General features: G+C 43.3%; 1 protein-coding gene across 1 annotated transcript; it reads right to left on the bottom strand.

Moving 5' to 3' along the window:
• Positions 1–517: 517 nt before the first annotated feature.
• RETREG3 (reticulophagy regulator family member 3) lies at positions 518–22,738 on the bottom strand. Its single transcript, XM_058702686.1, has 9 exons — positions 22,389–22,738; positions 8,572–8,678; positions 6,779–6,809; positions 5,717–5,843; positions 4,975–5,059; positions 4,024–4,161; positions 2,937–3,019; positions 2,189–2,321; positions 518–1,773 (listed from the first exon to the last, which is right to left on the bottom strand). Exons 1-9 carry the CDS (start codon positions 22,625–22,627, stop codon positions 1,316–1,318), a joined length of 1,401 nt encoding a protein of 466 aa, XP_058558669.1. The 5' UTR covers positions 22,628–22,738; the 3' UTR covers positions 518–1,315.
• Positions 22,739–22,813: the final 75 nt, after the last annotated feature.

The following is a 22,813-nucleotide window of genomic DNA, read 5'->3' as shown; positions in this document are numbered from 1 at the left end:
TCCCGGCCTCTACCTTGTCCATCAACCAAGAGCAAACATGTTAGCACACTCCCACCTGCAGCACATGAAAATGGGCTCTGTCCAACATCCCTTGCCCAGGTATGGGAGTGTTGGGGGAGTGGTCCCTGAGGATCAGCAAAGGGTTAATGCAGAGGGCAAGAGGACAGAAGAGTTTGGCCTGAGCTCTGATTGGGGAAGCAGAGAGAGGCTGTAGTCTGGCACAGGTCTAGAATTGCCATTTTTAGTTTTTCTCTAGCATGACAGTAGAACAGATACCCCTTAGAGGGGTTTCTGACTACAGACACATTCTTGCTAACTGGGCTCATCCTTAAAAGAGGCCCTGCCAAGTGGGAAGCAACTGAAAATAAAACTATTAAAGGAACTGAATCAGGAGTAAGAAGAGCTGGTGCAAGAAGAGCTGGTGGCTCCTGGGGTGAATGCCAATGAGCCATTTGTAAAGTGCTACTTTGACACCCCCCATGCAATTATTGCTTCTCCAAAGGAGGAGCAGGGGAAGGAACGGGAACATGGAAACGGATATGGTATGGTATTGCTTTGCTCGTTGCTCAGGCTGATGGTCAAATGGAGCCAGGGGTTAGCAGCACCAAAAATAACCAGGCAGCTTCAGAAGATTCCATGAGACCATGAGATATAGAGGCACCCGCCCTCTCAGCCAGCTGACCCCACAGCCCAAGGTAATGTTGAAGAGGCCGACCCTCACATCATGTTCACATTTCCTAAATTTCACAAGCACTACTTTGGAGCACTGGAGGTTAAGCCTCAAGAAATGAGGATGGGCTAGGGCAGAGGGAGCAGGCCTGCTCTGCAGAACCAAAAAATTTGCTTAGAAAAAGACAAATCAAATCATGGCTTAGCAAAAGAGGATGGCAATGTAACTCTTCCAGCTGCTGCCTGACTTGGAGCTCCAGGGAGGAGATGAAGGGAGGAAGGAAGGAAAGGGTGGCTTCTATCACTGAGGGCCCCCGAGCACCCATACCTAGAAGCAAACAGCAGCACCCCCTCAAAGGGGAACCAATACCCCTGATTACTTTGTTCCCCAAAAGTACCATTCTGATGGAGAAGCCTCCCCTGGGGGAGCACTCTCACTGCAGTGATTGAGCTCAGAAATGGGCGTCCAGCTGGTAGCCGGGGAGCGAGTATCCTCTCTCAGCAGGCCTGAGCTTCAGCCAGGTCACCAAGCATACATATAGAATTCAGTGGATGGGACCTGGGTTCTTCCCTTGCCCCTTCACCTTAAGTGGGATAGGGAGAAAAAAAACCTAAACCACAGTGACCCCCAAAAGGAGTCTCTGCCTCAGTGGCTCCTGGAACTGGCAGGGTCCAGCTGATTCAGCTCTGACTGGTCCAGAAGTTCAAAGTCATCCCCCTCAGCATCAGTGTCCAGGTCTGAACTAGGGGCCCGAAGGAAGCCTCTTGTTGCTCTCCGGGGAGGTGGGCCAGAAGGGCCTGGCTGGGAGGCCCCTGACAGGGCCAGGTGAATCATGCCCTGGGAGACCAGGCTGGCAAGGTTGCTGGTGAGGTTGGATCCTGCAGGCAGGGCACCAAGCAGGAGCTCCGGCAGTACAGCCTCGTCCTGGCTGGCGGGAGGGTTCTGGAGCTCCTCAGCTCCTGGTGGGGAACGGTACATCAAGCTGGGCATCCCAATGCTGGTATCGTCCTCATCATCCAGGCCAGCAGGATCCACATTAATGGAAGGGAAGTCTGGAAGGTCTCTGGCAAAGGATTCTTCTGGATCACTGTGACCATCTAGGTCTGGGAGAACAGAGGGGTGTCTGAGACATGGCAACAACCTGGCACTCCTGTGCCCCAGCCCCACAAAGTCAGCCCCATGTAACCCGATTTTTCTACCCTGTATTTCTCAGGGTGAAGCAAAACCTGTAGCACTGGTTGGCCTTTCCCCTCCACTTACAGACTGCTATGATCTCTACTGCCCAAAGAACTCCCTCCCCTTCCTCTAGTATGCTCCATATGAGCCTAGAAACCTGAGGCTACTAAGGGAGGATTTCAAGGAGAGCAGCAGTACCATTCTGGCTGTAGCCATATGCCAAAGCTGTTCTGCCACCTGATCCACACCTCAGAGAGGAGGGGGCAGTATCCCCTTCTGCCTAGGGAAGCTAAGTGGCAACAGTCAGAGTCATTATCAACTTGGGTCCAAGGTTCCCCTCACCTTCAGAGCCTTCTGTTAGAGGTGTCTGGCCCCGTGAAAGATTGAATGTGCCATTGTCTGTACAGGAGACCTCAGCATCCGAGTGCTCGGAGTCTGTGATGGCCAATTCCCTGGCAACAGTAGAATCATCCAGCTTAGGAAAGAAAAGACCAACAAGCCTGAAGAGAGAATGCCATTAGGAAAAGGTGCAGTTCCCCAGTTATAGCTCTACTAATTAGCCAGCCCTAAAGGCTACCCTAAAGCCAGCAGTGCAATCAGGCACAATAGGGACTTCAGGTAATATCTTTACCCCTTTTAGGCTGCTCCCCCAAGGAAAACACCCTTATTTATCAATCTTGAGCATAAGAAGGAAAGTAGTGTGGGGAGTCAACCAGCCACTTACTCTTAAGCAAATAACTGATCCAGAGATAACTTTTCACAGGTGGCCAGGAAGATACATTGCCCAACACAAGGTGGGCTGGGCTGTTTAAAAGATGATCACGCCAGTTCCAGAAGTTCTGCCATGATGGTAGGGGTTAAAAGGAGACACGGAAGAGGGTGTGCTGGTCACCAGGCTCAAACTAGGATCTATGCACACAGTCCCAATAGAACACTAGCTTCTCTCCTCACTGTTCTTTAGAGCAAGGGGAGGGTGGGGCCTTGAAGCACCCATAATGAACTTGAAAACCTAGTCACTGCCTAAATATGAGCTGCCATACAGTTAAAGGGGGCTAACTGGCCAGTGGTACGCCTTCCACACCCAAGATACCTGAGGACAGAAAGCAGCAAGCTCCTCTTCGCTGTCACTGTGGTTGTCCATTGCACGCTCTGGGTGTAGGGCTCTGCGGCGCACTATGTGGAAAGAGCAGAAGGCTTTGATGTCTTCCCTTAAGGGGAAACCCCCACCCGCCCTGGACTTCAAAGGCATAAAATCAGAACAGAACAGAATGAATCCTCTGAATATATCCTGAAGCCCCCATCACAATGCCTGAGGGTGGGGGTTGCTGAGCCTAAGTAACAAGGTAAGCTGATAACTGGGGAGAGAAAGATCTCTCTTCCATTGCCTCTCCTTCACCAGCCCCTCCACACTTTTGTTCTGATCAGATGATCAACAAGTCGCAGGATCAGCTAGGGGCAGACAGGATGTCAAGGTGGAAAGTGGAGGTTGTCATAGAGAGGGCAAAGGGAGATGCTCCACCTTGGTTAAATTAGGCTTTTGAGGACTGATACTATTTAGCTGGCTGTGCCAGGGGGTGTTGGGCCTTGATGACCTTGTGTGTGCAGGGCTCTCTGAAGGCTAGGGCTTAATGAAATATCTAACCTGACCAGCCCACAGGAGGGAGGAAAAAGTTCACGGAACTGTCATTCATGTGTTGGAGGATCTTGGATCTTCTGGCTTTTCAGGCAGCATGAATCACCTTTGGAAAGCAGCTTTCAGTAGTAAAAAGAGGCCTGGCTTAGAGGTTGCCATTTACTAACTGTGAAGTTCAATTTCTTTTCTCAAGGTTGTCAAGGTTAAATAAGACATGTATGCAGAGCTGCCAGCACAGTGCTCGGGCACAAGGAAAGTACTTCCTAAAAAGCAGCAAACACTAGGGATATCTTCGCTGTCTGACTTTTATTCAATTTGGAAGAGCTTTCCCCAGATTTGTTTAAAATGGGAGTGTCTAGAATTCTAAGTGGGAAAATTGGTAAGCCTGCACAGACTTCCTAGAATAAAATATTACTTTTACCTATCACCACCCCCTACACACCAATCACACCTCACTCACTTCTCCAACTTCTGAGGACCCACAGGCTTCTCCTTGTCTTCCCCAAATTGCCCAAGTGGAAAGAAGCCTCCCCTTGACACTTACATTGTCTCTCTCTCTGCTTCGACATCATGTAGCCACGGACACTGAAATCTAGCCGCTGCAGAGCTGGCTTCAGCCGTACATATGCTCGATCCCACAGTCGGTGGTACACAGCAAGGGGCCACATCATGACAGTGACAACTGAGAGAAGGAGTGGGAAACAGCGGCAAGGTGGAGAAGGGGCTGTACGAAACAGTCCTTACTGTCCTTCTGTCACTGTGCCCTCTGGACACTCGGTGGGAAATAGTTCTGTTTCATTCTGCTGGTCATCCATCTTTACTAGGCTCCCCCACTACATGAGGGGGTTTTGGGGGGCAGAGACTTCTGCAGCCACCTACGTGGCTGTGCACAGCAGAGTGTGCTGCCGATACATTAAGAACAGAACCAGGCAGTGTGGTCACATGCATACAGGTGTCACTGAGCCATACAAAAGGCTAACTGGTAACAATGCCTCAGAAACTAGACAACAAATCATGTGAGCTTCTGGCCACAACCATAACTACTCAGTTCTTCCAGCCCCACACAGAGTTCAGGCCAACAGGAAGTAACTAAATTTAAAAAACTGTGCTCCAGAAGAAAAAAAAGTGCTCCAGAATAAGCAGAATCTAGTAGAGAAACCTCTAAGAATTGTGTTCTGCTATTACACAGTATTCGGACTCTAAAAATTTCCTCCTAAATAGGAACAGACAGTCTTTATAGTTGGTAATACAACATAGGTTAGTGAACCCTCAATGATTTCTAAAGCTGACTTAGTAAGGAAAGTACTTTATGTGTGGGGAGCCTGTTATAGATAAGAAGAAAGATACTTTCATGACACCAAACAGGTTATGAAAATATAAAAAGATCATTTCCTGGAGAACCAAAATATAAAAGTCCTCTTTCTAGACCTAGAGTTAGCTGTGGCTGGAAAAGCTAGCAGGGTAAGCTCAGGGGAAGGTTATGTGCCATACTTACGTATTAAGTAGGACAGCAGGAGCCCAGGGATGTAGCGGCCCAAAACGGCCAAAAAGGTCAGTATCCCACAGCTCAGCAAGCAGAACTGGAGGAGTCAGGAAACAGTATTAAGTTTCTGTTACATGGAGGGAGACTGAGGTGGGGACAGGGGATAGGTGGAGATGTGATTAAAATGATTCTTTATGACCTATGAGTGGGCATGTCAGAATCACAGCTGTGTCTAGCCACTGTTGCATCCCATAGTGATTATGTCTGGGATGGAAAGGAGGATGTCCATTCTATTCAAACTCCTTTTCCGTGGCTAACCCAACAGGGCTGCACCTTTCCTGCTAGGAAATTGGTCTGCATGGGCTTAGCCAAAAATTCTCTCTGAAAGCAAGTGTTGGTGGTGGGGTTTTTTTAATTTAAAAAAAACAAAAAAGGTAAAAAATTAAAAAACCCAACAACCTACCACATGTTTACTATGACACAAAACGCACACAAGCAAGCTTTCTTTGCCATCTTGGGGCTCAATCTAAGGAAGATGGCTCAATCTAAGAGGCAAGCACCCAAAGAAGGAATCGTCAAGCTCTTCCCCTAGTCCTAGTGGCTGGTCAGAAACCCCTTCCTACAACTTCCCTTTGTCTCCACAATCATCGGGATCTTTCCTCTCTTGAATGAGGATATGCCATCACAGGACTGTCTCAGTTTAGCATGAACTGAACTGAGAAGCCAGAAATGAAAGTGAAATGGGAAGTCTTACCTTGCCTGGGTTTTGCTTTTTGAAAAGCAAAAGATTCCTTATGAAAATGGTCCCACTAACCCAGACTTCAGCTACGTGGTGGCAGAGCTCGGGCACGCTGAGCAACCGAGGGTGCACAAAGCCCCAGCTATAGGAGAGAGAAGGGGGAGCTGTGAAAGGAGGGTGTTGAGGGATTCCCCCCCTGCCCCATCTTGCTGTGTAGGCAGCCGATGCTTCTAGGTTTCAATTGGAGCTGGGGAGTGGCTAGTCCTAGGTGCTCTGGAAGTGAAGTGGGACTTTCTTCTGGTCTCACAGGTTGAAACTTGAATTTAGAGACTAGGAGGGCACGCTTGTTCCAACAGCTCCACCCTGTGAGCAAGCGGCCCAATCCACGTGTATAAACCTGCCACCAGCTCCAAGGCCCTTTGTGCTTAGAAACATCTTCCCTGCACTCGGACCATTGCAATTCACTGTGATTGCAATTCAGGGATAAAAGTAAAGCACAGTCTGACACTGCTGCTGCTGAGGGGAGGCAATGGTGCATGTGTCCATCAGAGAGAAAATAAACAAAGCAAAAGCAAAATAAACCATAGCAGAGGAAATTCCTTGGATCAAACGTATGGGATGAATGAACTGAGAAATGAAAGCAGGACCTGTAAGACATAAGAGGAATCTTTGGCTTGCTGATGCCTGGAACCAATGTGTTTTCTGACCAGGAACTTTAAAAAGCCAGAGGTCACAGAAAACACTAAATGACCTGGTATAAAAGCCAGGAGACAAATGAAGTAAGTTGCCTCGAAGTTTTCACAGTAGGGCTAAAAAATGCAGCTAATTTCCTGGCATGGTAGATTATGGGGCACTACAACACTTCTTTTTCAAAACTTTTCTTAATAGCAGAGGACACTAGCCATCTCAACATATTGCTGCCTGAATTTTAGATTTGTTAAAATGATTATGTGGAACAGACTAGGTTCTCAGCTTATACTCTGTATCCATAACATGGGGTTAACAACATGGAACCAGAATATTACAACAAGAGAATCAATCAGAGCAACGAAAAGGGATTTAATTAGTGTTCCATACCTCTCATTGTCTAATGCGTCGGGTCTTGGCACTACAATATTAAAACAAACACCAGCATTAGTTGGTAGGGAAAACTAAACATAAAAATGTTAGGCTGTTGGTCTGACAGCTCAAGTTTTAATAGGTTTGAGGAAAAGAAAGTGCTAATAGCCAATAAAAAGGAGACACTATGTTACACTGACAGAGTTAGGGAACTGCAGACAACGGGATGATGGCTGATGCCTGCTCATTTCTCCAGTGGGCGGGTGAGGGGATCCAAATGGAGCATCAGGACCCCTTCTACTTTCTACAACTGAGAATCAAGGTGCACATGAAAAATGACCCGTCCCACCCCTCAAGTGCGTCTTGGTTGTTCATACCTATCAAGGTGCACCAGGTTACTGAGGCGGATTATATTTACTCCAACCCTAGAAATCTGTCTTTCCTCTTTATAAAGAGACCTATTAACTATAGTGAACGATGTCAAGTCTTTTGACGTTCACCAGCCATAAAACAGGTGAATGAACTACATGACTCCTTAAAGTCTCTGCAAAATAGGATGGGAATGTATTTAAAAGCTGTATACTTTGGTGTAAATATCCTGCCAACACTTCAAAATTAACATGTCCAAAACCTACATCAATTTTCCTCGCTCTCAACCCCTACGCCAACGGACTCCCCTGCCTGCTGCTACTGTATACGCTGACTATAATCCCATTCTCCTATTCTCCCAGCTTTGAACTCCCGCAGCTGGCTTTTATCCCTTAATTCTTCTAACCCCCTATTTACCAGTCTTAATGTGTCTTCCTACTTCTCAGCTCTTGAAGCCACCCATCATTTGTTTCCATGAATACTTCTCTGACTACTTCTCACACATACTGCCATAGTTTCCTATCAGGTCTCTCTCCTTCCTCATTTTCTTCTCTGTGAGCTTGCAAAATGCTATCAAATTAAGCTTTAATATCATTTCAGCATATAAGCTTTCAACAATGTTCAATGACCACCCACTAGCTATAGGATAAAGTCTAAACTTCTAGGCCTAACTCAAAAGCCTTGTAAAATCTAATCTCAACATGTTTTCAGTTTTATTTCCTAGTACTCCTTTCAGTGACCTCTTCATTAGGGTGAAAGTGACCAATTCCCTGCTCTCAGAGATGCTTTGCAGCTTCTGGTTTCTCAGACTAATCAAGCTCTGGCCCCTCTAGAAACACACTTTTATATTCAACTGTTCAAATCTCTTGCTTCATTCAAGGCCTGAGCCAGGGCCAAAATACATAATAAACATACTGATCACATACTGCACCGTGACATATTTGGTACTGTGTTACAACTGTCATTTCATTTGTCTTCTGTTTATGTATGTACAATCTTTGAGAAAAGGAATCATGTCTTAGAGTACTATATATAAGTCACAACACTTAGCTTACTGCTTTATAAATAAACAAGTTAAAAGAAATCCCTGAGAGGCAAACTGATACTGCCTCAGTAAAGATGTAGTATGCAATGAGAATCTTTTTTTTTTTTTTTTTTTTAACTTGAGGACTACTTACTCCTCAGACCAATAATGAAGGCTAGAACATCTCAGGTGGTGGGTACAGGTCTCCTGAGCTTAGTAACAATGGGAAGGGTGGAGCACAGCTCCACCAAACTACAGAAGGAGCACCAGCCCTTCAAGTGTCTCCTAAAGCAAATAATTCAGGCATCAAAAGGTATTCCCAGTTCTATATACTCCCCCATAAACCCCCCAAAATAAGGTAAAAATTAAATGAAAGATCATTTCCAGTTCAGATTGTTCTAAATGCTATCGAACTCACCTTTTATTTCAGGCCAGATTTTGTTCTTCCATTGATCTATACACACAATGATCATTGAGCTGAACGCAAGTAAAAATACAAGACGAAGGGATGTCAGTGCAAAGAACCTATAGAGTAGGAAAAACAAGATTATTATCTAATTAAGCTACTTTCAAAAAGGACCACATGTATACTTCAGAATCTAGTAAATAGACTTAAATCCTAGTTATATAGCTTGGGAAAATCACTTAAACTTTCTGAACATCAGCTATTTTACCTATGTGGCAGAGGTAATAATTTGCTTCTGTAAAGGCAGAGGACTAAGTCAAACAACCTCTTAAAGCTCCTTCCAACTTATAAGTCTGTGATTCCATTAATTTCAGGGAGAAGAAATTCATTCCTGATAACAAGTTATTATAAGGATGAAAGCAAACACCTTTCTACCAGATTAGACCCTAGTGTAGGGCAACAAACTGATAGAGATGTATTAAGAAGCATATAATTCAATTAGATATTCTTTTACAGACGGAGGAACTGAGGCCCAAAAAAGTAAAATGATTTGGTCAAGGTCACACAAAGTTAGCAATGAAGCTACATCCCAAGAGCCAGTTCTTCAAAATTAACACTAATACTTCTTAAACATTTCCTTAAAATTGAAGAGAGAACATTTCTTGATTGATTTCATGAGACCACATTACTCTAATACCAAAGCCAAAGACACTGCAAGAAAACTACAGACAGAGATCTCTTATGAATACACATGCAAAAATCCTCAATAAAATACTAGCAAACTGAATTTGGCAGCATATTAAAAAGATTATATACCATAACCAATTCCTGAGATTTATTTCAGGAATACAAGGGTGGTTCAACACATAAAAATCAATAAATATATCATATTAACAGGATGAAGGAAAAGTTCTTTCTTATTTGAAGGAATCAACCACAAATAGATATTTATGAAAAATCTGGGAAATCTTAACACCTACAGCACACCTGAAGATATTAAGGAATTGTTAATTTTTTAGATGTGATAACGTTATGGAAAATAGGTTTTTTTAAAGACTCCCTATTTCTTAAAGATACATACTAAAATATTTATGAACACAATGATGTGATATCTGGGATTTATGTCAAAATAATATAGGTTGGCAAGGAAAAGGGTGTAAAAGAAGAAGAACCAAGATTCACCATGCATTGATAAATGCTAACATTTAAAATCTTTCAGGGGTGCCTGGGTGGCTCAGTCAGTTAAGTGTCTGACTTCAGCTCACATCATGATCTCATGGCTCTTGAGTTCGAGCCCCGCGTCAGGCGGTGCTGACAGCTCAGATCCTGGAACCTGCTTTGGATTCTGTGTCTCAGTGTCTCTCTCTCCCCCCCCCCCCCACCCCGCCCCACTCTCTGCCCCTCCCCTGCTCACACACTCTCTCTCTCTCTCAAAAATAAACACTAATTTTTTTTTTTAATCTTTCATAAGATATTTAATAAAAAAAATTAGTTCTAGGAGTGTTTCTATACCCCAGCATAAGGACTCTAAAGCAGTGCCTTTCAGGGGCGCCTGGGTGGCTCAGTCGGTTAAGCGGCCGACTTCAGCTCAGGTCATGATCTCACGGTCCATGGGTTCGAGCCCCGCATCAGGCTCTGTGCTGAAAGCTCAGAGCCTGGAGCCTGTTTCAGATTCTGTGTCTCCCTCTCTCTGACCCTCCCCCATTCATGCTCTGTCTCTCTCTGTCTCAAAAAATAAATAAATGTTAAAAAAAATAATAATTAAAAAAAAAAATAAAGCAGTGCCTTTCAGTGTCTGTAGTCCAGTGCTGGCCCACAAACTGATTCTGGCAGTCTGTGAGGAAATAAGTACAAAATTTAAAGCAAGCATTTACAGGGGCACCTGGGTGGCTCAGTTGGTTGAGTGTCCGACTTCGGCCAGGTCATAATCTCATGATTCACGGGTTCAAGCCCCACATTGGGCTCTGTGCTGACAGCTCAGAGGCGGGTGCCAGGAGCTGGGAGCCGGGAGCCAGCTTCAGATTCTGTGTCTCCCTTGCTTTCTGCCCCTCCCCCACTCACGCTCTGTCTCTCTCTCTCAAAAAATGAATAAACATTAAAAAAAATTTTTTTAATAAAGCATTTAGAAATTTTTATAGAAGTTTGACCAAGTAATTTGTAATCTAAGAATACCTTTGGGTTTATATTTTCTGTCCCTTTTTTAAACTTAATTTTTCTAGTAACTGATTTGTATTGTACTTTACAAAAGTAATGATTTGCCACACATCAGGGAAGACACCACCACTAGCCCTCACCACAGATGGTTTGAGAAACCATTCAGTTTCTTTTTTTTTTTTTTTTTTTAATTTTTAAGTTTATTTATTTCTCACAGAGAGAGAGAGAGAGCGAGAGAGAGAGAGAGAGAGCACGCGCATGGGTGGGGGAGGCGCAGAGAGTGAGAGAGGGAGACACAGAATCTGAAACAGGCTCCAGGCTCTGAGCTGTCAGCACAAAGCCCGACGCGGGGCTCAAACTCACGGACCATTAGATCACGACCTGAGCCGAAGTCGGATGCTCAACTGACTGAGCCACCCAGGCGCCCCTAAACCATTCAGTTTCAAGAGGGAAGCTGAATGCATTGGAGAGATGGTTCGGCAGGGCAGTAAGACATGGCTTTTATTTTTTTATTTTTTTTTTTTATTTTTTTTTTTTCAACGTTTTTTATTTATTTTTGGGACAGAGAGAGACAGAGCATGAACGGGGGAGGGGCAGAGAGAGAGGGAGACACAGAATCGGAAACAGGCTCCAGGCTCCGAGCCATCAGCCCAGAGCCTGACGCGGGGCTCGAACTCACGGACCGCGAGATCGTGACCTGGCTGAAGTCGGACGCTTAACCGACTGCGCCACCCAGGCGCCCCAAGACATGGCTTTTAAAGTCAGACTGGTTGGAGTCCAATTCTCTCAACACCCGCTTAGTCCTGTGACCTTGAATAAACAAGCTTCACCTCTTTAAGCCTTGGTTTCTTCATCTGTATGTAGTGGTAACAATAACAAAACATGCAGGATTGTTTGTAGGTAATAGAAACAACATACTTAATTGCCTATAAAAATACCATACTTGATCTTGCTAAAAAGAAGAAAACACAAGGCACCAAATACATGCCAAACACATTGCTCTATTCAATTTTACAGTGTAGCAGTGTTATTAGCTTTATAACAACTGATCAAACAAGGGTTAGGATGACCAAGGTTTGGTTATAAATGAGCTCTTTTCTTCTCAACTCAAGACCTCATGACTTGACATAATCACAGGATATTAAGAATATAATCCTTATATTTAAAGAAAAAATAGCTTTATCTTGTGTGTATCTATGAATACCTATACATATGCAGGGATTGGTAGAGGAACTTTTTGTCTCTAGACATTTTTGTACTTGTATTCAACAAACGTGAATCCACGTTATGTAATTTTTAAAACTATACAAACAATGAAGGATGGGAGGAACCAAGAACTGAAAAATCCAGACACCAATGATAACCTATTCCGATTTTTCTACCCCACCACTTAAAGGACACTGTAATTATATATGAGATTAAAGAATGAAAGCAGCTTAACAAAAATAAGCCTCTGGAGCTGCCCCAGGTCATTAATCTTTTCTCCAAAGCCAGTTCATCACCCCGGCAAGCAAAGTTAACAAGGCCAAGGATAAGGGCTCTAGAACTTCTTGCTCCCCAGTCCTGCTGCTTCTATATGCCAGCATAGGAGGAAATGGCATGACCACTATTTTCTCCAGAGTTCTTGAAAGGGCTCCCTGGGAAGGCAATTTTCAGACTGTCTACAATCTCCACTTCCCAGATCATAATTACTAACACATATATAAATTGCGGTAGGGATAGGATATTAAGCACTCCTAAGGCAGGCCGGTTTTCCAAAAATGATGGCAGTAAAAATACTGTTTCTCCAAGACCTGAACTATTTTATTTTTTTTTAACGTGTTTTTTTTTTTTTAATTTTTTTATTTTTGAGACACAGAGAGACAGAGCATGAACAGGGGAGGGGCAGAGAGAGAGGGAGACACAGAATCAGAAGCAGGCTCCAGGTTCTGAGCCATCAGCCCAGAGCCTGACGCGGGGCTCGAACTCACAGACCGCGAGATCGTGACCTGAGCTGAAGTCGGACACTTAACCGACTGAGCCACCCAGGCGCCCCAACCTGAACTATTTTAGTAGCCTGTTATAGTGCCCACCTATGCTTCAACTCAATCCAACAAACATGTACTGAATGCCCATTTTATGTGGAGGCCTAGAGGTAAGCAGCCCAGTTACAGAAAACAGTAAGACATGGACCTTACTCTCAAATGTATTTATGTGTCTATGTGTGCTTGTAATATGACAAGATAACAATAACAAAGAAGAGGACATTTAAGCTGGGATTTAAAAGATAACTGGTAAAGGGGTGCATAGGTGGCTCAGTCAGTTAAGCATCTGACTTCTGCTCAGGTCATAATCTCATGACTTGTGAGTTCGATCCCCCTGTCAGGCTCTGTGCTGACAGCTCAGAGCCTGAAGCCTGCTTGGGATTCTGTCTCTGTCTCTCTCTGCCCCTCCCCAGCTCACACTCTGTCTCTGTCTGTCTCTCTCTCTCACATATAAATAAACATTAAAAACAATTTTTTTAAGATAATTGGTAAGAATGGGGTACCTAGCTGGCTTACTTGGTGGAGTGTGTGACTCTTGATCTCAGGTTGTGTGTTGGAGCCCCACACTGGGTGTAGCGATTACTTAAAAAATAAAATATTTAAAGAAAAAAAAGGTAAGTGGTAAGAAAACAGGGCAAAAGGATGTGGGGAAGGAAAGGACATTCAGATAGGGACAACAGCCAGCTGGCATGACATATTTAAGGAACAACAAGCTGTTTCATATAACTGAAACACATAGAATACAAGGAGGGGATGAATATGGGAAGAGAGGCAGAAGTCAGATCATGAAGAGCCTTTTATGACAAGCATATTGATTTTATCCTGTAGATAAAGGTGAAACAGTAACGAGTTTTACAAAAAGTTTTTTATTTTTTGGGTCATGAAGGCTAAAACTGTGAACATCTTTTTTTCCCCCCTTAATTTTTTTAATGTTTATTTATGAGAGAAGGAAGGTGAGGCAGAGAGAGAGAGAGAGAGAGAGAGAGAGAGAGAGAGAGAGAGAATCCCAAGCAAGCTCTGCACTGTCAGCACAGAGCCCATGAGATCACGACCTGAGTCAACATCAAGAGTTGGATGCTTAACTAACTGAACCACCCAGGCACCCCAAACATCTTTCTCCACAAGATTAATCCTGACCCATAAATTAATTTCAGGACCAGATTTATCTTTTTCTTGAACAAGCCAATGTAGGAACTCAGAAAAAGAAAAGTTTTTCCATGTGGTATAAATAAAATAACATTTCTTGGGAAAATAGTTTCTTCCATACAGATAAAAACTTAGTTAATAGGATATATCACCTTAATATACTGCAGTTGACCCCTCCAAGGTAACAGATAATTAGCATCAATGTTCTCTTAGAAGTCTGACCGTCAAACATAAAATATGGATAAGTGTGTGCTTTTTTCCTTCCAGGCCTCAACACTAAATCCCTCAACAAAAAAGGAGTATCAATCTCAGATTAGTGTGCTTTGTTCGAAAAGAGTAAGACATGGACCATGTGAAAAGAGGTCACATTAATGCTTATCATTTTACAGATGTAACCCGGAAGCACACCTGTAAGACAACTCTGCAACCATGTGCAAAGACAAAACATAATTGAAGAAAGTATTTTTGAGATCAGTACAGATAAAGGATGGATGAAAAATATGGAGGACTCTCCTGGATTAGTTTAGTCCTACAATGTCTTTTCATGCACGCCAAAAACTTCACAGGCAGATATAACAGTGTACAAGTTTGATACGACAACATGTGAAACATTTCTTAGCAACTATAATCAGCATGAGAACTTCCCAACTTAGCAAAAACAACTGCAAATGAAGTCAATTCTGAATATTCACATGTAAATTATTCAATTTGGGGATTGCCCACAGCCCATTACTCCTTGTATCCGCTGTGGACTCACAATCTATTCTTTCTTAATGATACGTTTTTTTCTTTTTCATAAAAGCAACCATGTTTATTGGAGGAAATTTAGAAAATGTGATAATTATAGAAGAAATTAATAAACACGAGGGGCATCTGGGTGACTCTGTTGGTTAAGCGTCCAACTTCGTCTCAGGTCATGATCTCATGACTAGTGAATTCGAGCCTGTGTCCGGCTCTGTGCTGACAGCTCAGAGCCTGGAGCCTGCTTCAGATTGTGTCTCCCCCACTCTTTGCCCCTCCCCCACTCACGCTCTCTCTCTGTCTCTCTCTGTCTCTCTCTCAAAAATGAATAAACGGGTGCCTGGATGGCTCAGCCGATTAAGCATCTGACTTTGGCCTAGGTTGCAAGTTCATGCCCCGCGTCAGGCTCTGTGCTGACAGCGCAGAGACTAGAGCCTGCTTCAGATTCTGTGTCTCCCTCTCTCTCTGCCCCTCTCCAGCTCATGCTCTGTCTCTGTCTCTCAAAAATAAATGTTAAAAAATTAAAAAAATTTTTTAAATAAACATTTATACATACACACACACGCGCACATATGATGAAGTTAGTACACCATCTATGAAAGTCTTACCAAAAAAAAAAAAATTTCTTGAACCGGAATCTGATCAATCCTCTAGATCCAACTACCAATTTACAGGAAATACAGAGCACAAGGGGAATATGCATAGGGATACAATAAGTAAAATCCACTCTGCTGCTTTCTTCAACAAATTACAGAGGAAGAAAGATTGAAAGGGAACAAAGAGTAAAAGACATATAAAAAACACATCAGTCACAATATGTGGACTTCATTTGGGTCCTAACCAAGTTTAAAAAATAATAATATTTCTTTTTTTTTAAGTTCAAGCCCAAATGTGGGGCTTGAACTCACCACCCTGAGATCAAGAGTCACATGTTCTACGGACTGAGCCAGATAATTTCCCCTAAACACAAGTAATATTTGAAAAAATTGGAAGTTTGAACATTGATTAGAATCATTAACTTTCTACATATGATAATGGCACTGGTATTTTTTAAAGTATTTTTCAGAAATTTTTCACATTCTGAAATACTTAAGAGATTACATTATAAGACACCTGGGATTGCCTCAAAACAACAAAGGAAGAGGTGAAAAAGAACTGAGGTACAGAAGACACAAAACTGGTAATGAATTGAAAAATTTAAAAAATTTTAACATTTATTCATTTTTGAGATTGAGAGAGGAAGAGCATGAGCAGGGCAGGGACAGAGAGAGAGAGACACAGAATCTGAAGCAGGCTCCAGGCTCTGAGCTGTCAGCAGACCATGAGAACTCACAGACCATGAGATCATGACCTGAACTGAAATCGGACTCCCAACCAACTGAGCCACCCAGGTGCCCCGGAAAATTTTAAAACTGAGTAGGTAGTAGTACATAATATTATTCTACTTATGCATGTTTAAATTTTTCCATAACAAAGTTTTTTAAAATGACCCGTTATCCACATACATGCCCTAAAATGTGAAGAGGTTATTTTCTTCCATTTATTTTTATTTTATTTTTTTTAATGTTTATTTATTTTTGAGAGAGAGAGAAGCAGAGTGCGAGTGGGGAAGGAGCAGAGAGAGAGGGAGACACAGAATCTGAAACAGGCTCCAGGCTCTGAGCTGTCAGCACAGAGCTGGATGCGAGGTTCAAACTTGTGAACTGTGAGATCATGACCTAAGCTGAAGTTGGACACTTAACCGACTGAGCTACCCAGGTGCCCCTATTTTCTTCTATTTAAAAAAATTCATATATAAAAACTCCATGGAAATATATGTCATATCTGGTTTAAAAACCTCCTTCTTCATTTAACAATACATAGATGAGTTTTCTTGTATCACCAGAAAAACATCAAAAACGATTATATCATACATACATATAATTTGTCTGTTAAATCTTTCTCTAATTGAACATGTCTCCAATTTTTGATATAAAAAAGTAAAGCTGAATTATATATCACTGAGCATGTATTTTTGTCCTTACTTCCATTAACTACTTCAAGTGGAAATACTGGGAAATGCTTTTTAAAATTTTTACCTTCTTTTTTTTAAAGTTATTTTTGAGAGAGAGAGAGCAAGAGAGCATGAATGGGGGAGGGGCAGAGAGAGAGGAAGAGAGAGGATCCCAAGCAGACTCCACACTGTCAGGGTAGAGCCCAATGTGGGGCTCAATCTCACAAACCATGAGATCATGACCTGAGCAGAAATCAAGAGTTGGATGCTTGGGGCGCCTGGGTGGCTCAGTTGGTTAGGCAACTGACTTCCGCTCAGGTCATGATCTCATAGTTTGGGAGTTCGAGCCCCATGTCAGGCTCTGTGCTGACAGCTCAGAGCCTGGAGCCTACTTCAGATTCTGTCTCTCCCTTCTCTCTACCCCTCCCCTGCTCACGCTCTGTGTCTCTCTGTCTCTCAATAATAAGTAAACGTTAAGAAAAAAATTTTTAAAAAACAAAGAAAAGAGTTGGATGCTCAACTGACTGAGCCACCCAGGCACCCCTTGACTTTTTTATTTTTTAATAACAGAGTTACTGAGATATTTCGTATACCATAAAATTCGCCCTTTTAAATTGTCTAATTCAAAGGTTTAAAAAAAAATTTTTTTTTTAATGTTTATTTGTATTTGAGAGAGACAGAGCACAAGCCGGGGAGGGGCAGAGAAAGAGGGAGACAGAATCCAAAGCAGGCTCCAGCACAGAGCCCAATGCAGACTCAAACTCCCCAGCCATGAGATCATGACTGGAGCCGAAGTCGGACGCCCAACCGACTGAGCCACCCAGGCGCCCCTAACTCAATGGTTTTTAATATATTCAGAGTTGTGTAATTATCACCATTATCTAATTTAGAACAATTTCATCAACCCAAAAGGCAACCCATACTCGTTAACAATCATTGTCCATTTTCCCCCAGTCCCTGAAAAGACATTAACTTCTTCTTCTTCTTTTTTTTTTTTTTCCGAGACAGTGTGTGTGCACGTGCAAGCAAGCAAGCAAGCAAAAGGGCAGAGGGAGAGAGGGGGAGGGGGGAAAGGGAGAGAGAGGAAGAGGGGGAGAGAGAGAGGGGAGAGAGAGAGGGGGAGGGGGGGAGAGAGGGGGAGAGAGAGGGGGAGAGAGAGGGGGAGAGAGAGGGGGAGAGAAAGGGGGAGGAAGGGGGGGGAGAGGGGGAGGGAGAGGGGGAGGGAGAGGGGGAGGGAGAGGGGGAGAGCGAGGGGGAGAGCGAGGGGGAGAGGGAGGGGGAGAGGGAGGGGGAGAGGGAGGGGGAGAGGGAGGGGGAGAGAGGGAGAGAGAGAGAGCACGCGCATAAGCAGGGGAGGGGCAGAAAGAGAGGGAGACACAGAATCCAAAGGAGGCTTCAAGCTCTGAGCTGTCAGCACAGAGCCTGACATGGGACTGAGCCACCCAGATGCCCCTTAGGTGTCTTAATACATGTTGCCTAATTACCTTTCAGAAAGATTATTGAATTTATGTTGCTATCAATCATATACCAGCTTTTACATACTTTCCCCAGAATTAAATACTACCATTAAAAAAAATAAGCAGAAATTAGTAACTCACTGCCATTTACATTCAAATTTTTAATTACTAACGAGAGTGAAATGTTATATATCCATTGATTCATTATTTTCTACTTTTTTTCTTTTGTAAACTTTTCACCCCCTTTATTAGGGGTTAAAATTCAATTATCTCTCTGAATAAAAAATATTCCTTGGAAAAACAACCTGGTTTCCAGAAAAATCACGAGAAATTCCAAAACCAAACAATTTTCTTTGAGGTTAATTATACCACGGATCCTCATAATTAGTACAGGTGAATTAGAGTTTGCTATATCATAAATAAAATAAAGAGCACATGTCTATCTTCAACCAAAGAAGATACTATTTCTGGGTTTCTTTGTTATTACAGAGTAGGCTTGTCTCACTGGCACTTCAGAACAAAGCATCCCATCCTATAGGGACAAAAAGCCCATTATTGTACGGCACTTGTGGCCATCTAGTTAATGAGCTAGTCACTGGTAAATCAGTATGAAAAAAATTAACCCAACCCACATAATTTAGTGATAGTTGTTGCTTACACAAAACCAGAAATGAAACCAGCTAGTTGCTAAACACCTACTTTATGTTAATGGACAGAAAGCACCCAACCTTAAAATTAGGACAGATAAAAGCTAATGACGGAAGACAGGCAAAACAGTAAGCCAAGGCACCCCTGGGAGTCTCCTTGGCTACCAAAAGCAACAAGAACCCTCCAAAGACTAGCATGAGAAGCATTTGCTCAGTATGTTTCATCTGAAATTTGACGTGTAAATTTTTCTCACAGAACAAATGCCTCTACTTAACTGGGCCCTGCCTTCCATTTCCTGTCCCTATTATTTTTCATTCATATTCTAAACTTTTAAATCAGAATTGCTTTAATCACTACTCGGTCACTTTAGTATTTGGATTCTTTTGGGGGGAGAGAGAACATCTTTATTTTTTTAATCATGAAAACAATAGATTCCATGATATCCCTAGAAGATGGTATGGTTAACTGACACAAATCATTGTAAAAGCAGATCTCAATAGGGAATCAGCTTGTGACTGCTCTAAATCAATATCCTTAATTGAAAGACGGTCTAGAATCCTAGAATATTAAAGACTGTGCCTCTTCATAGAAGGGGGAGGGCTTGGAATGCACACACATGTCCAGGGCTCCTTAGTGCTCCCCTGATCTCCTAGATCTAAGTTAAACCAACAGGTTACTTCAACCTGTTTTTTTCTGATCCTGTCAGGATACACTCTGGCTGACTCCAATATTCTTCCCCCAAATCACTCCTTTACAGGTGGTGCTGAGGTTAATGAAAACACAAGCTATTGGAAAGGAAGGCCTGACATTTCTGTTATTATCCTAAAGATAGTAACATGTCAGTAACCAGAAGCAACATAGGCTGAAAGATTTCTGATATAATCACCATAATTGCTCTCAAAACTGAAGAAAAAAATAAAAAAGACTGAAAGCCCTGAAATACTATAGAGGCAAGGCATTTACATCCATCTCTTTTACGCTGCTGTTGTTTTTGTTTTATTAAGATGTCAGAGGGCACATTCACACGTACAGAAAAACCTTGACTGAGAATACAGAACACTGAAAATTAAGAGTGACTACCTACCTGAATTTGGATTTTTTGTACTCCTATCCAATCTTCTAATACCTCAAAATGTATAAAACACCACAGTTAATGATGTACCATCATTTAAAACAAGGGAGAAAAATTTCAATTTCTCTGTGACCTGAGCCAATGATCCTCTTACATTTTCTAAACATTTATAATGTCCAAGAACTAAACAGTCAGTCTTTGACATTCCTAACTGAAATGTCAACACATGTTGACACGTACAACATGATGCTACCAGAATGTCAAGTCTAACTTTCATTTTGAGCCTCAAATTGTCTTCCAAGGAAGCTCATTTCCTAAAACAACAATGCTATGAATTCCAATACCAAACTACCTTAGCCTCTGAGGGTTTAACACTATCAGTCACTCTGTAGCCTTCATGGAGATGAGTCCTCTCTCCATAAAGTATAAGAGTCTCAAGAGTCACACCTTTATTTTGCTCTAGCTCTTCTGTACCTACGTAGAGAGTGATGGGAATGTAACAACAGTAACCATGTTCTGGATACTCAGTAGGCAACCTAGCAGGAAATGCCAGAGACAAAGACCAATCACAACAATGCTTTAAGAGACCAAGACTACAAAAAGGGGAGCTGAGTGAGATTCTAAACATAGAATATTAGTAAACTTAAGCAAACACTGTTGGGGGCCAGAAAATTAAAGTTAACTGTAACATTCAAAGATGTGCCTCAATCACATAGAAGAGCAGCTCCCTATAAATACAGACCTCCACTCCACATTCTACTTCAAAAATCTCTCAAGCAGGGCACCTGGGTGGCTCAGTTGGTTGAGCATTCTCAGCTCAGGTCTTGATCTAGCCATGAGTTTGAGCCCCGTGTCAGGCTCTGTGCTGACAGCTGGGAGTCTGATTCTATGTCTCCCTCTCTCCGCCCCTCCCTCACTCACGCTTGGCCTCCATCTCTCTAAAAAAATGAATAAATATTTTTTAAAAAATCTCTCAGGCAAGGGGCATATGGAAAGTCCCCTCCTCAAAAATAACAACATACATGCTGACTCATTTGTATTAATAAACCTTGATGAAGTTTTTATATATTGGCCAATCACACTTGGATACAAACTGGTTTATTAAGGGCCAATTTTTTCCCCCTAGGAGTACAATCTCAATGTAGGAAATGAAGTTTTGACTGAATGGTTTGGGGTTAGGAGTTGTGATGGGGGAGGTGGGGGAAAGGAAGAAAACGTCATTTTGGGAAATGCTCCTGATTGAGGTGCTACACTTAAAGATTTCTGCCAAAGAAAGAAAAGGAAGGAAGTAGGTACCTGGCGATCAGAGAAGCACAACCAAAAATAAATGAAGAATGCTGTAGGAAAATTTTATCATCAAGTTTGCTAGAGACTCCGGAAGCAACTAATGCCAGAGACTGCTCTGACACCTCAAACCTGAGTCCCCTTCAAACTGTGAGAGGCTTAACTTAATAGCTGAACCTTGTGTCTACCAATGAATTTGACATTATTTTGCTCCAGTTCACTGAAAATCTTCCAGACAAAGGATAATAAATGTTTTGGTTCTAAAACCAAGAATTTCAGGAAAACGTACGTTTAGCAAAAACACATTTTCTTTGGAAACACATACTTTGTTTCATTTCAGGTTCATCCAGAATAGGTTTATTTCATTCAGCTGTAGAAGCCCCCCTATACTTCAGTTCCCTTGGAATTTGGTGAATAATCCTTTCCTAGTTATGAATAATTCCAAACTATGCTTAGCAGACCGTATGAAGACCTATGTCCTCTTTAGGGGATGACAACTGAGAAGCAGCAGTTTCATTTTCGCACAGCACGGCACACAGACTCTTAAAGCATATTTATAGTTTCCCTTCTGCAGCTCAGGAAAACTCACACACGCTATTAGGCATCCTCAATCTCCTTGCCTATAAACCGTGCCTAAGGATGTCTAATTCCTTGGAACAGGGAGGAGATGCAATCGTTAAGTGGCTTTGAGACGGGTGAAATTTACCACTATTTCATAACTGTTCTTCAAAAGCTTATAATTTTCTTTCAAGTTGCAGCTCTGGAGGCTCTCATTGACGCTCAGACTTCATAAACTCCCTTGAGCAGGGAAAGGATAACTAACGTGCTAATTCAGATCACTCAAGCTTGTTTTCTTATCACACCTTTGGATACTTTTGCAAGACCTCACGCCTCACGCCTCTACCCCAATATAACAACTACTAAAATCAAAGCTCTGAGAATGGTCTTCAAACCACATGTGAGCGGACAAGAGACGGGAAGTGATGGCCTTAAGTGACACAGCTTTCCCTAGCCAAAATGAGGCGTCCTCGCTCGCTTCGAGCGGCTCAAGATGTTACCAGAAGCTCCTGCCAGATGTGCGGGGCAAGGGTGCGGGAGAAGTAAAGCAGGGAAGATAACTGGAAAGCCCTGGGGAGAACTGCGATGCCAAAGCCTGCAGGAGGAATGGACTGGAAGGAGGTGAGGCAAAATTAGGCAGGTACTGGAAGGAGCCAAGGCAGCGAAGAAAACAGGAGAGGCGAGAGGTAGAGCCCTAGAGAAACCTGACGAATTCGCGCCTGGAAGGGTTTCCGAGGGTCCAGTTCTCTCACCAGAAAGCCGCGTTCAGCCCCAGGCACCACAGGGCGCTCCTGGCTGGCCGCTCCCACACCAGGGCTGCCTGCACCCGGCTCAGCAGAGGCTCGTAAGGCCCCAGCACCTCCACCAGGGCCCGCTGCGCCGCCTCAACCTGCTGGTCTCGCTCCCAGGAGCCTGACATAGTGCGGCGACCCCTCAAAGTAGGCCCCGAAGCTGGGCCTGGGGCCGCGGCCACCCCCTCTGCCTCCGCCATCTCCCCCCCGGGAGCCACAACATCCGGGGCCGCGGCCCGTCGGTCACAATAAACACCGACTGCGCAGATGCGCGATTCCGCGAGGGAGGCCTCGTCCCTCCATAGTGCGCCTGCGCACAAGCCCTACCTCACGTCCTCCCAGAGAAGAGAACGCTGCGTCAAAGTACGTCCCCCGCGCCGCGCTGC

The sequence above is a fragment of the Neofelis nebulosa genome, chromosome 16 (assembly GCF_028018385.1).
Source record: "Neofelis nebulosa isolate mNeoNeb1 chromosome 16, mNeoNeb1.pri, whole genome shotgun sequence".
In the NCBI taxonomy this organism is placed as follows: Eukaryota; Metazoa; Chordata; class Mammalia; order Carnivora; family Felidae; genus Neofelis; species Neofelis nebulosa.
This window is presented reverse-complemented; position numbering and strand designations above follow the sequence as displayed.